General features: G+C 41.0%; 1 protein-coding gene across 2 annotated transcripts; it reads right to left on the bottom strand.

The window, feature by feature from the left end:
- Positions 1-296: 296 nt before the first annotated feature.
- KDM1A (lysine demethylase 1A) lies at positions 297-27,936 on the bottom strand. Of its 2 annotated transcripts, XM_030290538.4 has the most exons (20): positions 27,574-27,936; positions 24,612-24,777; positions 19,741-19,800; positions 15,867-16,000; positions 14,111-14,189; positions 13,114-13,206; positions 12,292-12,398; positions 11,377-11,458; positions 10,218-10,312; positions 9,228-9,370; positions 8,666-8,756; positions 7,746-7,880; positions 6,708-6,781; positions 5,941-6,052; positions 5,429-5,561; positions 4,511-4,698; positions 4,033-4,147; positions 2,858-2,985; positions 2,355-2,501; positions 297-1,096 (listed from the first exon to the last, which is right to left on the bottom strand). In XM_030290538.4, exons 1-20 carry the CDS (start codon positions 27,856-27,858, stop codon positions 911-913), a joined length of 2,553 nt encoding a protein of 850 aa, XP_030146398.1. In that variant the 5' UTR covers positions 27,859-27,936; the 3' UTR covers positions 297-910. The 2 variants fall into 2 exon arrangements, with proteins under 2 accessions (XP_030146398.1, XP_030146400.1); XM_030290540.4 differs by lacking the exon at positions 19,741-19,800.

Below are 27,936 nucleotides of genomic sequence, written 5' to 3' on the forward strand. Positions count from 1 at the left end.
ACAACAAAGGCATTAAACCGATGTCCGTGCACCAGACAGCAGCCCCAAAGCAGGGATTTCCAGGCTGGGGATGTCCTGTTGTTCCTCTCATCCCAACTAGCATTGCTTGTTCTCCTGCTCCCTGCTAAGGTTGAAGGACAAGCACTGGCATTCCAGTTACAGGCCCTGGGACAATCGTTTCTGTCTCCTTTAGGATGTTTGATACATCAGGAGCCATTCAGTGGTTTCATGTACTGCAGCTGGTCAGCAGCACAGCACCAGGCACTACACACAGAGTTCACCTCAGGACACTGGAACACGGTTCAGTACCTTTTCTTTTGTATTTAATAAAACAGTATGCTTAGCATACTCAGTGGTACCAGGTTACTCTACAGCGGAATGCAGATGGTGTAGCAGCCAATGGACCATTTTGGAGAGGTGTGATTTGCTACTGGTAGGCAAGCAGTTGCCCCAAATTCTTGAATGCCAGACAGGAACAGAATTGGTCAAAAATATTACTCTTCAAAACAAAGCCATAAAAAAACACAAAGAAATTTACATACATTCTACACTAAGCTAGTATTCTTAGCAACCAGCTTCTAGAGGCCCTTGTGCAATTACCAAATTGTAAATACACACATAGGTAGAAAAAAGCCCCAAACACCCTAAAAATCCCTCCAGCTATTTTGACTTCCAAGAAGTATCTGCAGAGTCAAAGTCCCTTACCAGCTTTGCAGTAAAGGATTGTTTACACTGGCCCTTTTTGTCAAAGGCTGCCAAGCTGGCAAGCTGCTGTAAGGCCATTCTCAGATCAGGCTTGTCCAGCGACTCGGGCTCCTCTCCACAGACACGGCTACAAACTACTCGAGTTTCTCCATGGCGGGGTCCACACCAGCAGCACCGTGCTCCTCTCCTGCTCCTGCAGCTCCCCTCACATGCTGGCAGCCTGCTGGGGGGGCACTCCGGGCGTGGGCTGCCGGGGCAGGGTGTACATGGCCCCCAGGAACTGGTCGGCGATGCGGCCGGCCTCGCGCAGCCCGCTCAGCAGCGCGCCGTGCACCGTGGCCGGGTAGTTGCGGATGGTGTGCTCGCCCGCGAAGAACAGGCGAGGGATGGGCTGCGGGAAACAACACACAGGGTTTGCTCGTGTTTTAGCACGTGCTGCAGCAAAGGATACTGGAAGAATGGTAAAGGTCCTCTCAGCACAGCACAACCTCCGTTAATGTGCAGGTGGTGCGTATAGGATAGGCCATATTCATGTACAAATTTTAAGTTATTTTAAGTTATGTACAAATTACCAAGCAAATAAAGCCCTATTCCACATTAGTTACTTTAAGTGATGTACAAATTATCAAGCAACTAAAGCCCTATTCCATATTAGTTATTTTATTTTAAGTTATGTACAAATTACCAAGAAATAAAGCCCTATTCCATATTAGTTATTTTAAGTTATGTACAAATTACCAAGAAATAAAGCCCTATTCAATATTAGTTATTTTATGTACAAATTACCAAGAAATAAAGCCCTATTCCATATTAGTTATTTTAAGTTATGTACAAATTCCCAAGAAATAAAACCCTATTCCATAAGTAATGGTTGCAGAGCCAGAGAAGCAGAGGAGGGTCATGTCCCAGCTGTAACTGTAACTCTACAGCCAAACGTGTTTAGGAAGAATACTTTCTAATCCTGAAACATGAACTCTAGCAGAGTAAGCAAAAAAAACTCCAACAACTCACTTAAATCAGCAGTTTCTCTTTAAACTGAGACCTTAAACAACTACCCACAGAATCATAAAAAATGGGAGAAAAATAAATCTTCATATATTATATTCTGCAGGGAATAATTTTATTAATAGCTGTGGGTATTAATGACTTGCATCATTAGAACAAGAACTCAAATAAAGGTAAAGCCACACAGTCTTTCCTGGAAGTGCTTTCAAGAGTGGCTGTTGCTTTCAAACTTAACTATCTCAACATGATCTGGAGATGCCTTCATTGAGTTGGCCCCCCATTTGGAAAAGATCTTTTGATACCTGTTATTCTCACTCTGGCCTTCACCCTCTTTCAAATCACTACAACTCACCTAAATACAGTGATGGGCAATAAAAATATGGAGTACAAAACACAGGTATAATATTAAATACTCTGTTCAGACATAACCAAACTGGCTTTCTGAATAAAAATGCTCTTTTGTTTGGCAAACAAATGACACCAAACCCGTGATGACAGAATTAATGAATGAAAAAATCAATTATTTTACAGGTTTTAACTGTTCATCGTAAGATTCAAGGTATCTAAACTTGTGTTTAGATATGTATGCAAATTTCTCAGAAAAATCATTTTGTTCTGAGCTTTTTGTAAAAATAATTTCTCACCTGTGGAGCACCTGGGATGGCTGGTCCTGGAGTAATTGGCTGAGCCATCAAATCATAGTCATTTCCAGAGGATCCAGCAGCTACATAGGAGTATGATCCCCGGGCCCAGGGGTCAGCACGCCAGCGGGACACCACAGTCTCTTTAGGCTGAGACAAGACAGGAGCTTCAGTTGTTGAGAAAGTGCAAATTCTACAGTTTGTGACGAATACAAACAATGCAAATTGCAACAAGATAAGGGACAAAGTCCTTGGGCTGACAGTAGTGGGGGAACTCCAAGTTTATATTCTATGATAACACAAACAAAGGTAAACCTTTGATGGCGATTCCTTAAGTTTTTCCAAAATATTACCAGATCCTGCTGCAGGTAAATCCCCAGTTGGATTTATAGGCATTTATAGCTGCACACACCTGCTGTGTGTGCTCTGTTTGTTCTGTTTCTTTTCCCACTCTGCACATGATGCCGATGCACTCTTCCCTCTCCTGCAGCCCAGGCTGTACTGACCTGGGGCACAGCGCTGCTGCCAAAGATGCCTTTGAGGATGGCGAGGCACCGACCAACAATGACATCATCACTGATATTCTCCATGATCCCTGCTGCTTCTCCGGCCACCAAGGCCAACAAAATCGGTGCTGTGGGGGGGTAGGAGAGAAAAAAGAACAACTGAATTACTGAAATCTAACATTTCGATCAGACAAGTTGGATTTCAATAGACACGGATCTGCAGTTAAGGCACAAAGTAAGAGACTGAACAAATCCAACAAAAGTAGTCCTAAATTCTCCACCATGTCAATGTAACAAAAAGAAAATTAATTTTTATATACTATTTAGAATTATCAAGCAACTGATGTATTAAAAAGTAAATAAAAACATCAGGAATGATGTTTCAATGTTTCATGGTCTAACCACATTAACTGAAATGGTAATTGTTGTTTTTTATTTCAGCCATCTGACTTGTGCTTCAACATGAGGTTTTACTGCATTTCTGTTTCATTTCTACCTGCTCTGCCTATATTCATGAAAAGGAAGGCTTAGAATGTAGCATGTGAAGCTAATTAGTACATGACATGATCTTTCCATCTAAACCAAAACCATGACCTTAGTTATTAACTACATAATAGAGCCATCTTAAAGCCACAAAAGCCACACGAACAGCCTTGCTAGCCAAAGGCTCCTTACTTGTATTTCTCCAGTAAAATCTTACTAAGCATTTTAATAATTCAATAGTCTAGAAAGGCACTTCCCTTGCACAGCAATTTTTTCCAGTTAACAGAGAAACGGGTCCTGCTTATGACAGAATGAAGGAAAACCCACTGGTCATCTACTAACCAAGTAGCTCATTTAATAATGCTCCTTATACACACCTTTGCTTTTAGTCTGGTCAATGGCTGGAACAAAAGCAGTACACTTACTGCAGAGATCTCCTGACAATCTACTGTGGCAGCACCAGCTACAGATGAACCATAATTACTGATTGGCAAAGTCCTGCTGTGGTAGTAATGCAATTTAACAGGCACAGCCTGGAACTGTCTGCAGTCAGTGCTGCTCTCTGCTTCCATTTGTCTTCCTAAAAACACTATCTCCTTATCATACCCAGCAGCATTTTAAAGGGTGTTTTTTTCTAAATCTGAAACTATACAAATAAGACACTGGCAAAAGCAGCCATGCACCACAGCTACCTTTGTACAGGTTCCAAAAGAGGAAAAGTTCTCCTCTGCTTGCAGTGGTACTCCCAACATGGCCAAACAAATTGACACTCGGATCCCAGAAGACACGATCAAAACACAACACAACCTAGAAAGAAAGAGTATCAACAGTAAGGAAGGAGTGCAGGGAAGAAATAAAAATAAAGACAATTACACTCATTGGGTGTTTATCACTGGACAGGTCATGAAAAGGAAATGTGGTGACTATAGAGTGCACATACATAATACATAGAGGCGTATGCTGCAACTGCCTTCCCACATGTTAGTGTGCTCTCAATTTTCTGATTATCAAGTTCCATCAGATCTACTTCTGCAAGTTCCTCAGACAGTTTTCATCATCAAACCCTAACAAAACAGCTGTGGAAAAGGCATTCTTCCTGTCCCCCACCAGCCACATTTCAGATTCTGTGACAGCCTCTGGCCTGCTGCAGTCCCCCCAGTGGGCACATACCTTGTTCAGGTTGCCAAAGCCCATCCTCTGCACTGCAGAAGTTTTCCACTCAGGAAGAGGAGGCACAAACTGGACTGCTGGGGGCTGCTGTTTCAGCACTCCCAGGGGCAGAGTGCACAGCACAGCATCACACTTATAAATGAAGGTCTGGCTAGTAGATCGGGTATTTACAGCTATCACTTCACAGCCTGGAAAGGGGAGAAAAAACAGTTTAATAGGCCATGAGGCAAGAGCATTGGATTAAAAATTAAAGAAATTACCATAACCACATCAGAAAGCATTTTGTTTATGGAGACAGCTTTACACTAACAGTACTTGCAGGCAAGTTGTTACTGGCCATTTAACTCTACTCCAGGAAACACAATTAAGGTAGCGTCTGAAAATGGCCTTACTGGGATAAGCCTAAAGGTTCATCCAAATCAGTATGCATTATTTAAATATAACCATAAATAAACAACAAGTAGAGAGTGTTCCTCTCATTACATTGCTCTCCCAGCTGACAGTTTCCCAAGCCCAGTGTTTTGAAGAACAACAAAAAGACACATTCCTTCCATTACATTCATTTATACTTCTAATACCAGGTCCTGTGGCACCGAGCCTTAAACAGTCCCAGACCTCTTACTCCAAATGCTTCAATCAATAAAGTAAATAAGAGAATAAATGTGAACAATCAGTAAATACAACTGAAAAAGACTGTGTCAAATGAGTCGCAGAAATAATCAAAAAACCATTCCAGACTAATAAATCTCTAGCAACTACTTACACAATCCCAGTAAGAAACATGGCTGTTTATCAAACCTCAAACATGTCATGGGAGGGGTTTTACAGTATCAGTCCTCACAACTGCTTCCAGAAGCACTGAAATCTATTTTCTATGCCCACGCTCCCTCAAAGCAGTTTCCTGGATGTTCTGTGTACCTGATGCAGTGTAGCGAACCTGTCGAACTGCAGTGTTTAATTTAATATCCAACCCTTCTGCCAAGGCTACTGGCACACAGGAATAGCCATTCCTCACAGTCAAGTGACTACCTGTGAATTCAAAGTCATCATCCTAAAACAAAGAGCATAAAAAGCATGCATTCATAATGAAGTCATCTCAGTCAATAGAAAATAATCAACAACTCCACACAATGGCAAAAAATATTTCAAAACCTTTTTTAGAGATTCAAACAAATGTGAAATTATTTCTCATTATTAATCAAGTAATAAGTATGGAAACCTTCACACAGAGTACTGTTAGAGATTATTTTGGCACTAACAAAAAGCTGTCTGGAATTTCATAATCAAATATTAATAACTTAAGAATTCAGTACCTGCACAAAAGCAGACACACTTCAACAGCTAGAAACTCTTAACATCAACAAACCTTCATGAGAATGAAATAAACATAGTTGAAGTTTTTTGTGAATTGCTGAGTACTGGCTACCTACCTGGTCCCAGTGCTTCAGTGAAAGTGTAGAAAGGGGTGTAGCATTAGCAAATTCTAGGTTTGCAAAATGCCAGTCAAGTATTTGCCTGTCTCTTGATGACAAATAAACATCACTAGAAAAAACAATTATAAGACAAAGACATTTAGTTTGTTAGAACAGGATAAAGTAAATGCATTGCTTCTGAAAATTTTTCACAAATCATTTCTGAATCTCTCCTTAGTCCAGAAATAAAAACATTAAAAACACAGATTCTCTTTCAAACATCTGGACCTCTCTTGTGAAAGCTGCATATTAAAACCCAGCAAATTCAGTTTTTTAAAGCAGAATTCATGTAAAATACTCAAAGGGAAGCTAAAAACTTCAGAAATAAAAAAAAGTTACACAAATAATGGCTTAAGTAGCATGCATAAAGACAACAACAAAAATCATAGTAAAATTGCACATAATAATAATATTCTACCAATATAAGTAGGATTGTATGCTATCATTACTGATAGGTATTTAAAGCCTCAAATGCCTTTTGAGATCAGGCACTGATTACTGCCAAGATTTCTACAGAATTACCCCAGCTCAGGACAACCTTTTCTGTTTGAACCATCTCTAAAAATGAGGAAAGTGAGTTCTAAAGCTGAGGGAACTCAAACTCCATTTTTGTACCTTTGTAACCTTTTGAGTTCCCGTAATACCACACCATTTTTAAAACTCAGGGAAAAGGTAGTAAAAGAACTGCTTTCCTAAGTATTTATCCTTTTAGTTTGTCTCTTTACCTTGGTGGATTGGCTTCAAGTTCTTGTAATTTCTCTTCCAGCTTTCCTTGTGTTTCTGCCAGTTCATCATACTCCTATTAAGATTAAAAGCTAACATTAAAACCAGTTTACATGTAAAAGGGCTTGAAGACATCATGTAGCATCAGACTGGACCTAGGCTCAAGAGAAATCACTAGAAAAATCACTTAATGGATTTAGTGGAAGCTAAATCAAGTTTGTTATTTTTTCAACATTTAATGCAGCATATTTTGCTCTTCTGCTCTTTGTATATACAGAACTCTGTGCCACACTGCAGAAAAGATTAGTTTGGTATTTCAGAAATTTAAACACTCAACTGAAGAACATGAGGGTCCCTTACATTCCTGATATTTTAGGGGTTCCTTTAGTTCTGAGAGCTTCATATTCCACAAACTACTTCTTCTATTCTTCTCTCTCTTAAAAGTTTATAGTTAATATTGAACATGGAGATTTCCAAAGCAGAATCAATCATACTTAAAAACCAAAACCATGATCTAATTCAAGCTTTTATAGTTTCCTTTTAAGGCACATTTCTACATCAAGATACTCCCAGAGAAGGGAAGAAACTGTTTGTCAAGACAGAGCTCTGTACATGACAATCTTTAGATAGAAAGAAGTCTTTTAATCAAGAAACCACCTTTATTTATTTTAGAGAAAAGGTATCCCTCCTCAAATGTAATTTTATTTCCAGACTATTGTGAAATCCAGCTGTATTAAAGACCAAATCAGAGAAAAATTCATCTTCAAAACCTTACATGCTGTCTGACATGAGCCAGCAGACTTAACTAAAACTGAGTTTCAGTATTTCCCAGCTAAAGGAACTCAAAGCAGACCTCTCAGTGTTAGAACCCAGAGTTACTGTCAGTCACATTCTCTTGAAAGCACTGGATCATAGTGAAAGATGTGGAAAGATTTATTTTGGCTACATTTATCTCCAGAAAAATGTGGCTAATTAGCTAACTTTGGCTGCTGAAGTCCTGAGAAAACACTCTGACACACTGTATGTATGTGATCCTGTACCTTGCAAAGTGCAGTCAGATCTCTGTGCTTGCTTTTCACAAGGAACTCTGCAGTGATATCCCGAGGTGGCTTCACTTCTGATGCCTCCTTATACTGCTGATGAAGTTCTTTAATCTTCTCTTTTAAATTCACCATCTTTTAAGATAGAACAGGAAAAGGAGGAAGGGAGGAAAAGGAGGAAGGGAGGAAAAGAAGGAAGGGAGGAAAAGAAGGAAGGGAGGAAAAGAAGGAAGGGAGGAAAAGAAGGAAGGGAGGGAAAAATGTCAAAAGATATATTTCAACAAGTTCCTGTGTAAACTGGACATTCACCTCTAACTGTGCCATTATACGAAAGAGATTTCCTGCTTTTGGCAGGTATCACTTATACATGCAAATGTACCTGCAAGAAGCCACAGTAAACACCATCAACCCTAAACAGCAAGGCTGACCAACATCATTGATTTCTTACTATGTTGCAAGTAATTTGAGAGCAGTTCACAAGCATTTTTAATTTGAGAAACATAGAAAAGTAAAAACATAATTTACCACGAGCAAAAATAATGGAAGTTGTCCTAAACCAGTTTCTGTACTACAAATCAGATGTATACTGAAGACAGCAAATATTTTTAAATAGCTTCAAAAGCCTCAGCCAGTATCAGCATCTCTACAGGAAGCTATGAAACAACACTGTTCATTGTGCCTGTCCTCTTCCTTTCTTTTCCCATTTTACGTCTTATGGTTTTCTGCCTAATCAATTTCTCCTTCTCAAGCAGGTAACACCTTTGTCCTAGCAGGGCTTCTGTGTAGGTCTTAAGCTAAGAGATATTTTAAGAACAGCATTAATAGCAACTGATATATTTTTATTTGGACATTTTTGTATGTTTTGCCACTTTCTGAGGAACAAAATGCTTATCATCTTGTTCTAAATGTCATCATCTGACCTTGTTAAGAAGATCTTTCAATTCCTCCTGTGTTTTCACAATTTTTTTCCAGTGCTCAATCTGCTCATCCTTCACATGCTTCTCCTGCAATCTGGAAAAGGTGAGAACCAATTGTCAGCTCAACATAAAATCCTTGTGTTAATGAGAAAATTTATCACAATCTAATTCGTGGAATGCAATAAAACCACATGTCATAGGGTATTTTAGTAAATACTTGTGAAGCAATTGGAAAATTAATGGAAATTTCTGTAAATAAGGGATACATGACTAGCTAAAATGTGAGTGTGAAGTTACCTTCTGCTGTTAAAGGCCATTACTATTGCCATTAGCTTTCAAGTAGTGCTAGTGCACTGTATAGACACCAACCACGCTGAGTCACTCTAGCAATGATTTTCAGGAACCTTTCAAGAAGAGAGGTTTGCTCCTTTAATCATCTGTGACATCAAGCAGCTGTATTAAGAGGCCAATGCCTACATCTAAGAGCACCACAATTGTTTGAGGTAACTTTTGGAAATTCACCCCCAAAATAGGAAGGTCTACCAAAAAGAGACAAGTCACTCACTGTATGACAACCTCCAGAGCCTGACCTAGGGAGACAGGCTTATTATTGAGAACATTAAAATCCAGCTGATGACTGAGATAGGATGTGGCTTCCAGCAGACGATTAAATTCTTGCTCCACCATTTCATCTTTCTCTTTGGGAACCTAGGAGACAAAAGAACAAGAATTGCTCTTAATCCATTCTTAAATAATACAACTGTTGAGAATAGCCCTTGGAAAAAATAAATTGAATACCCTCAGCTCTCTCAAATGGTCAGACATCAAGGCCTGTACAACACAATGTCACATGTTGGCAGGATGGGCACAAGAAGATCTGTCAAACCACAATGACAACAGACTTCTCTTGCAAGAGAAAACTAAACTGCCTTATGGGCTCATAAGATTTCCTTACTGGAAAGGAAGGTGTGCTCATCAAAGCTACAGAAGCTTGCCAAAAGACTCTGATGGTAGGATGGCTCTACACAATCACAGGGCTTTAGAAGGCTTGGCACAGCTCAGTGAAGTAGACAGACAGTAATTTATCTTCTGGAATGGTCAGTGTGAGTAAGAACTACCAATCCAGCTTTTCTAGGATAATGGTGGAAACACTGCAGGACACATATGGAATGGTGGTATTTAACTGTACTGATGATATTCAGTTAAATAGTGAGTGCTGCCAGTGTGAAAATACCTGTTACATGATGAGAGCTCAAGTGCTGGAAAGAGCAAACCTCACATCTGTTAAACCACTCACAGGTTAAACAAAGGTGAGAGAGCTTGGCTTCCACAAAACCTCTGAAATGCAAAGGTAAAAACTCATGTGGAAAGAGCAGGTTTTAGAAGAATATGTTCAGGTATGCTACAATATTACTAAAATGCCTAAAAAGGGACACACACTTTCCTTCTTCCCTCTCTCTGGAAGCCATCTCATGCTAAACCAATAGCCTGGTAAAAAACATACTTGAGATACTACTTCTTTTTTAAAGGTTCATGGAAACAGTCTCACACTTACAGCTTGTCCATTCGCTTCATAAAGTGGACATTTTTGTTTGATCTTTGCCAGTTCCATATTTACTTGTTTGCTGACCACAGCCATGGGATTTCCTCCTGGAAAAGATTTTACATAGTTAACAGAGACTCCTGTAAAATTTGTCTGCAATTAAACAAAAACTCTGCAGTTAAAGACTAAAACAGCAACTCCAGTGTATGCATTCCAGTGACCTAATGTAACCCTGCCAAAGGGCTGCACTTCATAGTGATTCCTGCAATGAGGACATGGAACAAACCTGCCCACCAAATACCTACTGCCAGGATCTGAAGGGGTCCTAGAAGGCAGCAAGAGGGACTCTTCCCCAGAAACAGTATTGCTATGACAAGGTACAAACTGAATGAGGGGAAATTTTGGCTGCTTTCCTGTGAGGGTAGTGAGATGCTGGAACAGGCTGCTCAAGGAGGTTGTGGATGACCCAACCCTGGCATTGTTCAAAGCCAGGTTGAGCAAGACCTTGAGCAACCTGGTCTAGTGGAAGGTGTCCCTGTCCATGGCAAGGGTAACTGGGATTAGATGATCTTTAAGGCCCTTTCCAACCCTTAGGATTCCATGATTCTATGAATTAAACAAAAATATTACAGCCTTTCAATAGGCAAACTGAAATCTGTTTTTCCATGACTCTGCAAGTTCAGTTCTTTGGAACTAGTTTCTGTATGCCATTTAGTAAGACTAATCATGAGACAGACACCAAATTTAGGCTGTCAGTAAAACCAGGGGCCTATTATAGGTTTTACAGTATTTTATCATTTCATCATTTCAAAGGAAAAATTTTGGCTTGTCATTATTTTTACATCTCTTTTTGAAATCACATGGAGAAAGTACTTTTGAGGTTTCAACTCTGAAGAAGGGCTTTCTCTTTAGAATGGCTCTCCATTTCCCCTCCTCCCTTGTCTTCCCATGTAAATTGAAAGAATACAATCTGTCTCTTTAGGGTCTCTCCCATCATATAGCTTTGCTATTTATGAAAACTACTAATTGTAAGGCTGAATGAGAACACACACTTTCAAAGAGTTAAAAATACCCCATTATTTTGGCCATGAAAGAAAATAGCATTCAGGCTTCACATTTACAGCATCTTGCCCCCCAGTTTTCCTCCCCTTTTTGATTTTGAAAAACTCACCAAGCCCTGTCACCACCATTGCTCCTAAATCAGCCACATAATTCCCCTTGCGAAAGGTAGCAACTCTTCCTCCCACTCGGTCCTTTGAAAAGCACAAGATATTTAACCTCCTGCTACATTCAGGAAGACATTTCACTGAAATATCATCAGTGAAACATCTACAAAACATGGTGCAAGTATTCCCTTAACTGAGGGTTCAATAAACAGAATGTACACTTTTCCAAAAACCTCTGCAAACAAATGCTGTCACAATTAATTTGCCTAAGTTAAGGAATCAAATGCTTAAGTAGTATTTAAAAAAGGAGAAGGAAAGAAAAAAGGAAAGAAATAGGAAAAAAATATGCCTAATCTGATTTGGGTAGATTTCACTATTTCTACAGTAGGATCCACTGTGATTCCAAAGCCAATCCCTTCACTGCCCATGCACAAATTAGGTTTCCTCCTCCCCCTTATGCCTAAAGATTTTTAGTTTTTTATATATTTTTCATGTATTTGTAACTTTGTAGACTGTCAATACACAGTTATAACTTATACTACATTCCCTGCCCTCTCTCACAGGTTAACAAACTCTTAATAATACACTCTTGAAATTCTGTTTAGTCTTCCCTTTAGTCTAGCATTCTGGACTTGCATTCTCTTTTCTGATGAAAAACTAATTTCTAATAATGAAAGAAGGTTGGTTTAAGCTGTTCCTGGTGTAAGCAGACAGCACTAGCACCTGACTATCCAGCCCAGCTGTGAGAAAGCATCAGACAGCTCCGAGCAAGAACAGATCCACCCAGTTCCTCAGTACCAGAACCACACCACACACAGTGACCCACCCCAGGCATGCTGCTGGGACACAGCCCTGTTCCAGTACTGAATAGGGTTACTGGCTAAGTTGTAATAGAAGTAAAATAGCACAGAAATTCATACTCTGGCTTCCAGAACTGTGACATCCATTCCAAAACTCTGCAACTGGCGAGCTGCTGCCAACCCAGAGACTCCAGAACCAATAATGATCACCTTCCCTGTCTTCTTGGCTAAAGAAAGAGAAAAAACAGCTACAGCACTCCTTTATATGTGCAGTATTAAATTGCAAACAGTCTTGTTAAAGTTGCATTTAAGAGATGCCAAGAACAAAAAGCAGCTTTCTTCTCATGAGTAGTTCTGACAGAACAAACTCTTTAACAAACAGAAAACTGAAGTAATTCTGAACGTAATGCTGAGACAGGGACAAGGAAAATACACTAGCAGTACACCTGGAAAAAGGAAGAAAATAGGAGAAAAAATGCTTCCAGACAACCGTCTGAAGGAAGCAATTCATACTAATTACAGGGGACAAAGTATCATAGTTTGATTTCTTTCTGCCCCAGAAGAATAAAACTTAAAAAGGACACAGAAGTTAACTTGAAAAATTCAAGAATCACATAAGGATGTAATAGATCTAAGTACAATATTGTGTTTCTGATTTTAGATATTCAAATGAGGAACCAAGATAACTTAGTAAAAAGTGACAGTCACTGAATTATCTACAGATTTGCCAACAATTATTCCTCTCAAAGTGATTTGCATAAATACATGGCTTCTCTATGCCAAAATAAAACACATTAACATCAATAGCCAGATGGCCTTCCAGCCTTTTTTGAAACTTTCTTAGCACTGCAATTCTAAAAAAGAACACTCAAAAAATTGTCCTAGGAAATCATGGAACGATAAAACAAGACTTCAACTACAAACAATGTTCAAGCCTCTTACTTGGAAGGGGTTTCACTCTTTTGTAGATCCCAAAGTTGATCAGCCCATGACGCTCCAGGTAGCTGTGAACCCTGTGAACGAGCACTGTGTCACCTAAAGGAATGTAGAAATTTTCAAAATTATTCTGTCTTTTCAGCAGCATATACATACTGAGCAATATTCACAGCAACCTGGGCAAGTCCCACCAAACACATCCTGCCCTACTGACCCACTCATCTTCCTGAGAAGGCCTGAGGCTACTTCCCTGAAAAACACCCATGCTGTTCTGCAGTTGTGAATCCTGCCTGAAAAGCTGGACAGGACATTAGGTGTTTCTTTTAACCCAGTGCAGAAGAACACCTTTTCTGAAACTGACTGCAGAATCCCAAGATCATGACACAGAACTGTGATGTGATTTGCCAGTATTATGCCAATACTTACTGCAGTACTGAATTCTCATTTTTAAAAGCACAATAACTCAGTATTTTGCAATTCTTTACAGTATATTTGCATTCATTTCAGCATTATTTTCTTCTTTAATTTTTTTTTATGGCTACCCTCCACCTTTTTCCAGTTTATTGGGATCTTGTCTGAGAAGTGTGGAATGGTCTCCATTTGCAAGCAGTAACCCCTCACTCTTTTACTGCCTTCTTGCATCACATCCAGTCTGTTCAAGTCTTAAAAAACCCTCCCAAAAATATATGCTTAATAACATTTTACAGCTGAAAAACCACCAAGAAGCTGTAGTAAACCTTAAAAGCTGCACATGAATTAACCCTACTGTAACAATCCATCTTTTTAGCAGGTTTTATGAATCCTGCTAGTGATATTTCTTTACCAGACAATGAACTCTACTAAATCTGAACCATGAGTATAATGAAATATCCCAGTCTGTACACAACCACCCTTGGAGCTCCACTAACAAAGGACTGAAGCATCTGAAGCAGCTTTTCCTCAAACAAAAGAGAAAGAAAACAGCAATGATACATCCATTTTGGCAATGAAAAACTTGACTTACTATTATAAGGTGCTTCTAATTGTTGGATAGTTGCCTCAAATGTCAGCTGAATCTTTGGGTTATCCAACCAGAGCTGCAGCTGTATTTAAACAAACAAAACACATCACATTAAGCAATACAAAAGAAGTGTTTTCCTGGCCTGTGTTTGCTACCAAATACTGTCAGGAGATGAAACCCCCTAATGAATGAGATGAAACTCCCTAAACTTTGGCAGGACTACCCAAGCCACACTGAACTTCACCTTGCAGTGTTTCTTAAGGTGCAATAGAGTCTGTTTGAAATTCTCGCACCATTTCAAGTAAGGTAGCACACAGATGTGTAGGGCTGGCAATGTCAGCCAGCATTGCCTTTTTGGCATCAGATCTCATGTTTTCATAAAAGCTACAGCAGTACTTATCATGTTTATTTATGTCAGTTTTATTTATCTCTGACATTTAATGACCCAATCCATCTTCACCAATATAAGATATGACCATGGACTACACTGACCACACAAACACAAAAAAGCACATTTACAGCTCAAAAACTGAGCAGGAAGAATTGTCTGTGATATGTTATTAGGTCAATTCATACTAGAAAATAACTGTTTTCCCAACAGAACTCCTACTTTGTAGCACAGAGGCAGGAGTAAATAAATAATTTTACTGTTCCATGCTTAGGTCTAGGTCATACATAGCCTTTCCAGTCCATTTTGCATTCCATAATTAGTAATTTATTTGGGTATTTCTCTAGAGTTGCATTACTGAGCTTCACAATTCCTCACAGATACCAAATTAAAGTGGAAATCCTACAACTATGAAGAACAGGAATGGATAAGAAATAATTTCCTTATAATTTGGAAGGTTATTTGAGGCAAATGGCTAATTAGGAGGCTGCACAGTGCAGTTTGCAGCTCTGCTGAGCACTGGGTTCATAGCAGCTGTTCCACAGTCTCTGCCATTCTTGCTGGAAGAGTTCCTCTCACAAGCCTTCCTCAAACAGGATGACTGCTCAGGAACTTCTCCACATTCCTCTGTAGTGAATAAGGCCCAAAGACCAGCAGTGCTGCTTTTCCTGCAAATATCTCTTTCCAGTAATTTCTAAGTTTCAGTGGAAGGCTTTTCTGTTTCCAACACATTTGTAAAAGGATTACTCACTGTTCATTTTGTACAAATTGTTTTCCAAACTTTTTGGCATGCTCTGGTCTGTTTTTACACATCATATGACTTCCCAAAAGTTACAACTTGAGTTAGAGGAAAACATTACAGGAATAGCAGAAGTCATGCTCTTAGCATGAAGATGTCCACCACACATAAGTTTTAGATAACTTCTTGAAGTTTTTAAGCACTGGCTGTTACCATGGTCAATGCCCCATGATGTTTCCTGATCATCTTTATTCTGTGAAAAAACTGAGTGGTGCATAAGGTGTTTTATCTCTTAACTGTGGTAACACAGCAATTTTCAAAATATTTCTTGCTTTCCCACTGTAATTTTTCTAACATTACTTCAGTTTTCCAAAATCCAGGAGAAAGCCTTGATCCCTGTTTTGGATGTTGTAAATACACTACAGATTCTTTATGCTGCTCACAGCACTGCTTTGATCAAGAACTGGATAGCACATTTCTTAATAACTTAAGAGCATGGCAGGATGCCAGAAATTAAGTCCCATTCCCTCAAAACGAAAAATAGAATCAACTAGACACGGTAACCAAAAAGTCTTGGCAAGGTACACAGATTTCCTACCCTTTTTTCACCAATACTTTTACAACAAACTTACGGTGCGGTTCCTGATGTACAGAAACACCTTCTGAGTCTGCTGTGGCCCACTGATTATATCAGGGAAGCAGGCAGCTTCTTGAGATGTCATACGGTCATGTGGAAGTCTGCTCTGGAAAGCTGCGCCCTCCACACCTACAATAAAAAGATAAGTAGTCTACAGGCACTGCAGAGGAACACTGCCCTTCCCAGCCAGTGCATCCAGCCAGGAGATGCTTTCATTTAGTTCTTTTATTGACTTCTGCAAGACATACAAGTTTCCAAGTCAACAGTTCTTTGAATTACAAGTATCGAGAGATAATGACAAAGTTACACCACAGGGGGGATAAAACAAACAAAGTAAACGAAACCCCCCAAAAAAACAAAGCCTGAAGAATAAGTAGGGCGGGGGCACATATCAGTGCATTATATATAACACACACACGCACATATATATGTATGAACAACATAACAGAACTATTTGAGATGCTGTCCTTAATTTGTGTGGCTTCCAGTTTCTAACATAACCGGAAAACCGTTTTAGAACCTGTCCAAAGCCAAAATATCTTTAATATACAAGCACAGCATCTACCATCCCCTCCCACCTGCTTCTCAAAGTTTAATTTGCACTGACCTCCTCCAGCTAGAGGAGCCCACCTTAAACTCCCATTTTGCACATCTGATATATTTACAGGAGGCAGGGCAATGAAATACAATCACACTTATGCATTTCCTGTGCTCCCTCCCCAAGTGCTGCCTACAAGTAACAGATTTCTATTGCTCTTTTTAAATGCTCCAAATGTAAAAGACTGATGCTGAACCCATACAGGAGAGCTTCTCTCTATGGAAAGCCTTCATTCATACAGGAACCTGCACTTCTACCAATTCTTACACTGGCAGTGATGTAACTACATTTCTGCACCTGCTTTCCTCAGTCTCTGTTATGCTGTACTACAGAAAAAGTGACAAACTAAGACACAGCTGCATCAAGTGCTACAGCACAAGTGCAGAAAGCAAATCCTGCAGGCACAGTGAGCAAAACAAAGTACTGAGATGTGAAATACAGCAAGAAAAATATAAACCTCCCATGTCCTAGAAGTGGCTTTGATCAGGACAGAGGACAATCTAGAAAGATAGAAGCCAATACATCCTAAGGGCAAAAAACCCCACAAGTAACACAGTATGATTAAGATCACTTCCTGAAACTGGAATTGCTCAAAAGATTACAATAAATAGCAAAGTCAATATAAGCTTGCAGTGTGTTACACTAACCAAGACAACTGTTCAAGAGTCTGAAGTTCATGTACAGCAGTATATGTAACTGTACCAGGGACTGGAGTTCCCTGCTTTTAATTCTGGTGCCACTACACACCCCTTTAACTTCCAAGCATTTTTACTTCCCAAAGGTGCTGAAAAACAGTCAAGGAGATGGCTGTGAAAATAATGAACAAAAAATCAAACCAAAATAAAATCCCCAAAACAAACCAACCAAAAACAAGCACACAAAAAATCCGACCAAACAAATAAAACCCACAACTACAAAAAAATCCCCAAAACCTACAACCACAAAAAAAAAAAAAAACCCAAATCAACCAAACAACAAAATACCAACCAAACAAAAACCAAATGACCAAAAATCCCCCACAACCAAAAATTCATCCACAAGTAAAGATCAAAAGATCTATGTGATGAGTCAACTGTCTGTAATCATTTACACAAATTTTACAAGAAGAAGAAATTAGTAATAGAAGCTACAGAGCATTGCAAGTAAAATAAAATTAACCATAGGAGAAGTTGACACACACACAATGTTTCCTGAACTAATAATATTCAGCTATGGAATAGAAAACCATAGCTCCACTATGACTTCAATTTCTCCAGCAATAACCGCTGCCCAGCCCTTCTGCTGCTCTTCCACCTAACACTGGCCCAAGTGTGCCAACATCTGTGCAGGAATGCACATGCTCAACTATGAATTCTATAAAACTGGGCATGGAAATCAAACCAGTTACCAATTCTCTGATACGTTATTAATGCTAACAATCTTAATTAAGGTTCTAGATGCTCAAGTGCTAGCAAAAAGCTCAACAGCACAATTTTCACAGAATGGCCAGTAAAGACCTGAAATGCTGAAGCTGACCCCTTTACTCTTACAGGTTTGTGCTAAAAGAAGTGTGCTTCTCCAGGTACCTCCTAAAAAGCCACGTAGTTATCAAACACCAGCAGACTCTCAGATGTGTGGATTTAAGGCAGCTTGGAAGTGTCCTGAAAAGCTTTGGGATTTATTTCTTCAAATTGAGCAGCCAGAGAACACAGTGCTACTAACAGTTTTGAAAAGAACTCCCAAGGCGGGTTGAGTTGGGGGGGCTTTAAAGGCCAAATACCTGTCATGGCAATACCAAAAGTTTAAAACTAGAATAAGAGTAGCTCCAGATGTGCACAGGTATTCAGGGGGAAAAGAATACAAATACAACCCACAAGAGTGTATCATACAAGATTTTAGAAAAAGCATAGCTATTAATAGCAAAGATAGCATTTTTATTTGGCCAACCACTGGAAGATCTTCTAAGAACTACATGTCCTTGAATTTACTTCTGCAACTACACAGCTCAAATCTAAATGGATTTGAATTTCAGGATGACTAAATCCCATTTCACACCCTAACTGCTTGTATTTCATGAAAGCCACACATTACAGGGATTACTAGTTCAAAACTACATGTTTCTCCTTGGAAGGTTTCTGCCTAGACTGGATCATCAGCTCCTCTTCACACACATTTGCACAAACACACCTGCCCATTTCCTGACATTCAGCACTAGCAACTAATTGGCTGAAGTTTTGAGTATATCCTTGCCCACAGAAGAAATCCTGGGGGATGCTTCTCATTTAAAGACTTACTAAAACATCTGCAGATGAACACACTGAATAAAAGGATTTTGGCTGTCAAATTGGACAGTTGTTAGAGCATACTCTCAGCATATCATACAAAATGCAAAATATGCAGAATTTTCAATCAGCCAAAGCCTACCTAAAAATGAAACAGGGAAGACATCCTTAAACCCAAGAGCCATAATAGCCAGCAGTTCCATGCAAGTGGTAACATCTGTAACAGTATTCAGCTCCCTTACTTACAACAGCAAAGGATGTACTCTTAGATGAGTATCTTGAAGTTCTATTTGCTTCAAAAAGAGCAACTTGGAGGTACAGAATAGGTTCTGGAACCTTTAACTCTTGTTTAAAACCTTAATCCTGAAGTGAGAGCAAAAGTAGCAGAGTTGGAGGAAGATTTTAAATAGCATTCCAAGTACTTAAGAGTGAAGACACCAATCCTGTGAACGAAGCAGTGAGTGAGTACTGCCAGCAGCAGTACCAAGGCCAAATGGTGAATGCAACTCCCAATCCAGTCCAGCGAGCAGCAGACTATGAATCTGCCCAGCAGACAATTCCTGGGCTAGGTGCTGGCGCACAGGCCAAACACAAACCCTTTCAAAAGACAAAAAGAAAGGAGCAAAAAGGTACTCCATGCTATGTTTCTTCAGCAGATTAGAAAAAAAGGTACACTGCTCTAAAGCTCTTTGTGTCAGTCTAGGTGGTACAAAGTGGCTAGGTAAGAAACAGCTTTCTGTATGTTAGACTCCTCTGCACATGGAGAGGAGTGGAGGGATGAGAGATCGGCCTGAGGCATTTCAGCACAGGTTAGCTAGTGCCCTTTTCCACAGTTGTTAGAGACCTCAACTGAAATCTGAATACCCCACACTTTTTAAACAGGTGGGTTAACACAACTCCTGCACCTCTTGCTAAATTTGGGACAACCACACCCATGCGCACTTGCAAGCATCAATCCCTAACTTGGCGGCTCTTGCTACTCAGTGGCAAGCATCAAACGCCACCCTCACCTGATGCTTGGCCGTCTCCATACCCTCCAGAACTGTCGTCTTGAAGTCCTCCTGCTTGCCCTGTGGAAGGAAAGAGGAGAACTCAGGGACCTTACTCCATAAATTAAATCATACTGGACATAAAGGCCCGGCAGTTGGCGTTTTAGGTATTAAATTTCACCAACTAACTAAACCCATTTTCTGAGAATCCCATCTTCTGGAACCTAGGTTCAGGGCACCAAAAAATTTTGTTCTAAAGTGTTATCCAGGTTACTGGAATGCTTTACATCAGATTTTATGGGAAATAAAGAAGTACACCATATGTAGCATTCCTGGTGGCTAAATACTTATGATCTGGCAGATAGGTACCATCAGATTCTATGGATCTCAAACCCTAAGAATTTCATAATCTTGCCTTTGGTGCTCCCAAGTCTCCCCACATCCCAAAGAGGTAGTTTAAAGCATTTTGAAAAGCCTGTTATGCTCAGGAGAACCTATTTTCCCCCATAAACCCTTCCTTTAAGCTTGATGCTAGAACAATTCTTGAAAGACTCAGACCACTAATTTGGCTTCAGTACCCTTGCTACACCATCAGTGTTCTAACACACTAAGATTGTCTTTGAAGCCAAATACACATAATACCATTGATCAGTGATGTGATCAATACCAGCACTGAAAGACATCAGTCTTTCAACATTCCCAGTGGTGGAAACATGAGGAAAGGCTAAGCATGCATCTGAAAGATCTGAAGAAGTCTCAGAATTATCTTAGCCTGCATCTAAGTCCTAAACAGGACTGCAACACAAGCAGGAACAGAGCATGTTGAGAAGAGAGATGAGTACAGCTGCAGTGTCTGCAGGAACAAAGCCATTACACTCCTCACACCCTGCTCACTTCACAGGAGGCACTGACTCTGAGGTGAGCTCATGAGCAATGTTCTTCCACCACCAGATGTTTGTCTGAAGTCCCATCAACTGCAGAGCTCAGGAAGCCATGGCACACTCTAGAGATGGCTCAGGGCTGTTCAGCTGGTTCCTGCTGTACCAAAGCTCCTTCAAACCACACACTTCAACAGTCATCAAGTCCAACCCAACATGTGCTGAAACACACTGCAAAGGTCACTGGAATGGAACAGCCACTTCCTAGAGCACAACTGTTCAGGTGTAATCTCTAAACAGGTAAGAGCAAGGTCTAACCTGAGGTTAAACACACAATTATTCATATTCTTTTGAGTCTAGGTGGATAATTTTGCCAGAATGTAATTTAAGACTCTTAGGGGACACACTAATTGAGAAGAATTTCATCTGAACTACAGATTTAACCCCTAAAGAAAGACACAGGAAGTTAAGAAAATGTTTCCATACTGTGCTAAACCGGATTAAACTAGAATGTCACAACATTAAACGTCTACAAATAAAACAAAATATGAACTGAAACAAGACAGACATTTTCCCTCAGTACAGCAGAGGAGCCATGGTTAGTACTTGTATAAAATCAGTCTGCCAGCCGGGAAACAAAAAAACTCACAGAGAGACTGTGACAAGTAATTGTATTTTGACAGGCCTCACAAGCCCCAAGTTATGATTCTGTGAATAAACGTATCTGCAACAGCAAGATGTAATTCTTTACTTGAACTACATTGAAAGTACTTCATTTTGCAGGGAACATTTCATTAATTGCTTCCATTCTAGGAGAGACTAACACAATTGAAACCCAAATATTTACAGTCAAGCATAGGCCATTAATTTTCAGTAAGAGTTTCACCTGTGCCTTCCATAAGTTAAAAACTTAAACAGACTTTGACTTTAGTCTATGGCTTTCATAAATCCTGAATTAACACTGACAATGAGCATAGGGGAAAAAATTGCTCTTGGCTTACTTACAGATGGGAATCAGAATCTTCGTCTTCTCATTATTATTACTGATTGCTTGGACATAATTCTAAATGCTACTCAGTCTGAGCAGAGAGGAGTGGAAACAAGGCCTGCTAGTGAAGATCACCTCTCCTTCCCCAGAAGAAAGGTTCTAGCTGAAAAGGAACTAGCAGCAAGCAAACCACTGATCCCTGCTAACATCAAACTACTGCAGCTCAACAGAATTGTGTGAGAGCAGAATCTGCTCAAAGTCTCAAGGCAACAGAATAACAGACCATGAGCTGAAGAGCAATGAGGAAGAAGGTCCAGAAGGGAATCTACTTCATATAATTATCCACTGTCTCAAAATTAAGAATAGCTGCACATGAGTATCACAGAGTACTGAATTTATTTAGGAAAACAGACAAGTCAGATAAAATTAAAGAGACAAAGCACCACTAAGTCTGACCATTCCCTTGATTTTAATCTTGATCATATTCAGCTCATTGGAAAACAGCACCTAAAAATATAGGATTACCACAAAGTAAGAATACTGACAACACTAAAAGGCCAGGAGCTAGTAAAGAAAATCTTCTGTAGTTCTAAAAATGAAAATCCAATTTGGTGAGGAAAAACAAAACCAAAATGTTTAGAGGAAAATAAAACCCAAAAAACCAAAAGAAGCGAGCTCCTTGAGTCTAAAAGGGATACTGACAAACAAGAAAAGAAATTTCATCAGTCAGCACTGAAAGGGAGTTTGGAAGCTTTTTGGTATTAGACAATATTCCTCAAGTAAAAAGAGGAGAGATGCTCTCAGAAAATTCCCTTAACCATGAAACACTGTCACACCTTTTAAAACTGCTCTGCAACAGCATGCAGTGTATCTTGCAAATCCAGACTGTAATAGCCAGAACACCTGGAATTCCCCACAGCTGAACACATGAATGGAACCTACTCAAGGAAGATTAGCATTGTGCTGTCACCATTATGTGACACTTAATAATCCCCTTCACCATAAGCTGTCTGGGGGACAGGCTAATGAAATACCAACACTAGCACCAGGACATTTTTAAATTGCACAATCAGGCTTTTCAGCTCAAAAGCTGTAATGTGACAGCTTTATGCTTCTACTGCATTACCTGCATTTTTACAGGCTTTAAACACAGAAATGAATTTTTTAAGGTCTGCAGTGAAAATAAATCCACAGTAATACCCAGGCTAACTAAAAATTTCCTAGATTTTTAGTATGCAATCCTCCACTAGTATTACTGTCCAAGTCAGTATTTATTGAACACTTCAATTTTTCCTTCAAAGTGACAGAGAGAGAAAACCTCAATTATAAACACTACTTTTATACACAGCAGACTCCATGCCACCTCCTCCTTCTAAGGGGTGGCTGAATTAGAAGTTTCAATGCACTTTTAGCAGCCAGCATAAGATGACCTGATGTTCTTGACACCTATATCAATAAAGACAAAAATAGAGAGATCCAGAAATATATATAGTCTCAGAAACCTTTAAAATTACAGCAAGACTAGCTGTGGAATGACAGCTTGAAATCTGTCTTCTTTCTACTTTATTGCTTCATGCATATTCACAGAATTTCTAGGAATAGAAAAATGATATGGTGACCTGAAATCTACCCATTTCTAGACAGCTAAATACAGCCTATTTAAACATTGATTGTATCTAGATGGCTAAATACAGTGCTTGCAAAGTAACTGTTGTGTGTATAAAACAGCATGAATCATCACTGCTGATCTTCCATGTTTCTTCCTTTATGGGACAAAACCTGTTCCACTGTACCTCACCGATTATGCCTCAAACTGATTTCAATAAGCATTCTTAGAGGCACAAAATAGAATTTGAGATAAATAAAAAAGCATATTAATATTAGCTCTCAAGGATTAAACACAATGTCTAAGCTAAATTAAATAGAAAGCTTAAAATATTTGCTTAATTACACCTATTAAAATTCCTTTTTTGCTACATCAGCTACAACTGGGGTGGCAGGATTTTTATCACTGCAAACATTTCTGTCAAGCACATGCGCTACAGTACTCCTGTATCAAGGCAGGAGCCAACAGCTGCAACAAGGAGAGGTTACAATGGCAAATTGTAAGAGATAAAACACACCCACAGCTTTTAATATTTTTTCTGTGACTGAGGGTAGGTATCCCCAAGCTAACATCAGTCCTATGTTCTCAAACCTGCCAGCCAGACAGAAAATGTAAGTAACTGAAGACTAACAGTGACTCACATTAGTGATGAACCTGCAAAGATTCAACTGCTAGATTTCAGCTCTTGTCTAACACCAATTAGTATATATATTATCTCATGAAATCTCTTGACTCTAAACTTTGCAAAAGCATCACCTTCTAGGCAGCTGAGTGATTCCAACAGAGCTCACTAATGGTGCCAGCTGTAAAACACAATGGAGGTAAAGAATTGGGTACTGCTACTACCACAAATTTCAAAAGCTGCCTCCTGAACAGGACTGACCAAAAAACATCTCAATGTAAAATGAAGTTCTCTCTAAACTAATAAGGAAAGCACTGAATACTAAAATTTAATACTGAAATTTAAGCAAACAGTATCCAACCAGAACTGAAAACTAGACTCATAATTTAAAGCCACAGGAATCACAGTAGTTGAAATCTGTTCTTCTGCATAACAAGGCCCCCATAAACCCAACCTAGCTGAATGCTCATACACAAGCAGGTGTGGCAGCAGGGAGTCAGAGCGGCTATTCTGGTCAACAAGCTTCCAAAGACAAGTCAGTAAGGATCATGAGAACCTAGCACAAGAGGTTTGGTTTCATTTGGAATTATATTAATGCATATTCCTATCTTTATCAGGCTGTTCTGTGTTTCTCCCCTCTTTCCACATATGGGGCCAGCAAATAAAACACTGTAGAACAATTATTCAAACCCAGATTGAAACCAGACATGGGATTCATGATGCCACACCCAGCCCTACCTAATTTATGTGAACAAATCAGGTAAATAGTTTCAGAGGAGAAGGTCTCTCTCTACTCACCAGATGGCTCCTCTGGCTCACTTTCATTCTCTTCTTCTGCAGGAGCTGGTGGAGGTGGTGGGGGTAGTTTTTTCTCTTTCTCAGCTTTAGCATTTCTTTCTTCTTCAGAATAATACTCATCTTCTGACAGGTTTGCAAGACTCTCATCCATCTCTCTGTACTCGACCTGTGAAAAGCGCAGCAGAACATAAACGCACTGAAGATGCCTGTAAGTCAGGCTACTAACATTAATGTTGCAAGTAATAAAATTGCTTACAGTTTAAAGAAAAGTCCTGAGTTACCTTGAGTTATGCAGACTCTGATTGCAGATACCATGTTATAAAATGACACAAAGCTTAACAAGTTCCAAATGTTTTTGCCTAAAAAAATCTTCAGCGCCCTGTAGTAGGAGTTTTCATCAAGCCCAGTTTATGTGTGTTATATTATCATTTAACCTCTCTGGTTTTCTTCCCTTCCTTCACATCCCTGCCAAGGGATGAAAAGCAGCTTCTGTGTCCACTCCATGTGTTCAAACTTGAATTTCATCTGCTAAGCACGGATGCCCAGAAGTGCACACAAGATTTCCTGCAGAAATCCAACCTGTGCCCTGTATGGTCTGCTGCTTACTGGGAATCTTGTCCTGGTACAGAGGCTCACAGCTGCTTCCTCTCAAGAATGGTCACACTAGTGGCTCAACACAAGAAACAACCCTTCCCCTCATCCCCCTCAGTCTTTTCTGCCATCTATGTCTTGTTCTGTTACTGTTCCCTAGTAAAAATAAATAAAATTATCAGCCAAAAAAGACTCACTCCAACTTGAAGGAACATGGAAACCCCAAGAAATAGTCTGGAAGGGCTGCATCTCATACTGTTAGTCAAGCAAGCTTTAATCCAAAGTAAGAAAGTTCTGTATACCACTACTGAATTCCCCTAATGACTGGAAAGGAAAAAAACAACTTCTCAAAATGCAGCCATGCGAAAAATAAAAAGAAAGCAGCTAGTGATCCTCCTACATCCAACAGGTCAGCTTCCACCAGGAATTGACAAAGACAACTCACCAAAAGAAAAAATCCTTCACAGTCCAAGTTCAGCCACTAAAAACAAGCAATAATGGGCAGAATTCAAGGTAGCTTTGGGAACTCTGTGTACAGGAAACCCTGGATTCTTTAAGATACTAATATAATCCATTATCTGCTATCTTTTACATATTTACATTCCACAACGTCCAGCATATTCAGTGTTTCACGGTGTTGCACCTCCAGGACCTCCTGTGAACTCCCACTCTGAAGCAAGTAGTGGTGACCACTCAGCACATCTGTACATTACCAGGGGTATCTGAAGCCACACACAGTTTCCTTCTGTCCAAAGACCCTTCAAAACCTCCCATTCCCTTTGAGCTGCACAACTTTTGAAGAAACCTGAGTTCAATTAAACATCCTGAGTGCTCAAGGGGACAGATGGTGCCACAAGAGACAAACACCCTTTGCAGATGGGTATTGTCAGTGCAAACACCACCAACACACAGTCACATAAAGCACTAATTCCTACTAGTGACCACACCATTATAAAGAAGGAATGCTGCCTCTGAAGATCACAGAATGGTTTACATTGGAAGGGCCATTCAAACCCATCTCATTCCACCTTTCACTAGACCAGGGTGCTGCAAGCCCTGTCCAACGTGTCCATGAACGCTTCCAGGGATGAGGCAGCCACAACTTCTCTGAGCAACATGTGCCAGGGCCTCAACCCCCTCATTGCAAAAAATGCCTTATGTCCAGTCTACACCCACCTTATTTTGTTTTAAACGATACACCAGACTGACCAACCCAACAGCTGCTATATGTGAAGGACCAGTTCAGTCATCACATCACACAACAGCTTTGAAGAGCCACATTCAATGCTACAGGACAAGACAGTTCCAAAAAGTAATTTCAGCTTCCATGAAAACACTCCAACCCCGGGCACATTCAAGATCTTCACTATCTTCTAAAACAAGATTTCCAAGAAAAGGTTTCACAAAAAAAAAGGTTATGCTCTCATATGTTCAGAACAACAGATGAGAATTACATACTACAGACCCAAACTACTGGAGACCTTTACAGCTGTTAGAGTTCATTGTTAAATCCCACCCTTACAGAGCTTTGACTCAGCTCTCCAACAACAATAGAGGGAAGGTGAGGAACAGTGGACTGAGCACAGCCATCACCTTCACAACCCTGCAAAACCAGCATCACCTCGTGCACATGAGCCTGGAGAGGCTGCACCCATATACCACAGCAACAGAAGAATTTACTGATAAAATGTAAGCTCACGAGCGCTCCAATGCACTGCCATGGACTTGGGGTGTTTTTACTGCTCGATATCCAGTCAGAAACCGCAGAAAGTTCCTGAACAGTTGCAGAAAGCTCTCCTTTATGACAGGGCACGAGTCCTCCCGAGAGTCCACGAAAGTGAGGTGGAACAGGGGATCTTGATCTGAATCTTAAGCCAATGTGACTTCCAGCGCGCCCGCGTGTTCGTGTCCTTCACACTCACGGCACCGGAGCCCTCGGTCCCGGGCATGCTACCCACCCCCTTCGGCAGGGCCCGGTTCCGGGCTCAGCCCCCCGGCAGGGCCGGGACCTTCCAGGGAAGGGCCGGCCGAGCGGGACCGGGACTCCCCGAGGAAGGGCCGGCCGAGCGGGACCGGGACTCCCCGAGGAACGGCCGGCCGAGAGGGACCGGGACATTCCGAGGAAGGGCCGGCCGAGCGGGACCGGGACTCCCCGAGGAACGGCCGGCCGAGAGGGACCGGGACATTCCGAGGAAGGGCCGGCCGAGCGGGACCGGACCGGGACTCCCAGAGGAAGGGCCGGCCGAGCGGGACCGGGACATTCCGAGGAAGGGCCGGCCGAGCAGGACCGGGGCCGGACCGCCCCTGCCGTCCCGAGCGCGTCGCGCACAAGGCGCCGACGGGGCCCGCAAGCGGGCCGCCCCACACCTACTTTGGCTCTCTTGCGGCGGCTGGTCCTGCGGCCCTCGGGGGTCTCGGCGATGCCGGTGGTTTCAGCGCCGGGCGCAGGGGTGGCCCCGACGGCCGACGGCTCGGACGCACCGCCCGGCGGCGAGGCCCGCGGCGGCTCCTTCTTGCGGGGCGTGCGCTCCGAAGCCCCGCCGCTATCCGAAGAGGAGCCCAGCGCCCCGGCGGCGGCGGGCGGGGGCACCGGCGCCTCCGGCCCGGCCTCGCCGCCCGCCGCCGCCTCCGCGCCCTTCTTGCCGCCCGCCAGCATCGCCCCGCCGCACAAAGGAGCGCGCGGGGCTGCGGCCCCGCCACACGTCACATCCGGGCCCGCCGCCGGCGGCAGGGG

The sequence above is a fragment of the Taeniopygia guttata genome, chromosome 23 (genome assembly GCF_048771995.1).
Source record: "Taeniopygia guttata chromosome 23, bTaeGut7.mat, whole genome shotgun sequence".
NCBI lineage: Eukaryota > Metazoa > Chordata > Aves > Passeriformes > Estrildidae > Taeniopygia > Taeniopygia guttata.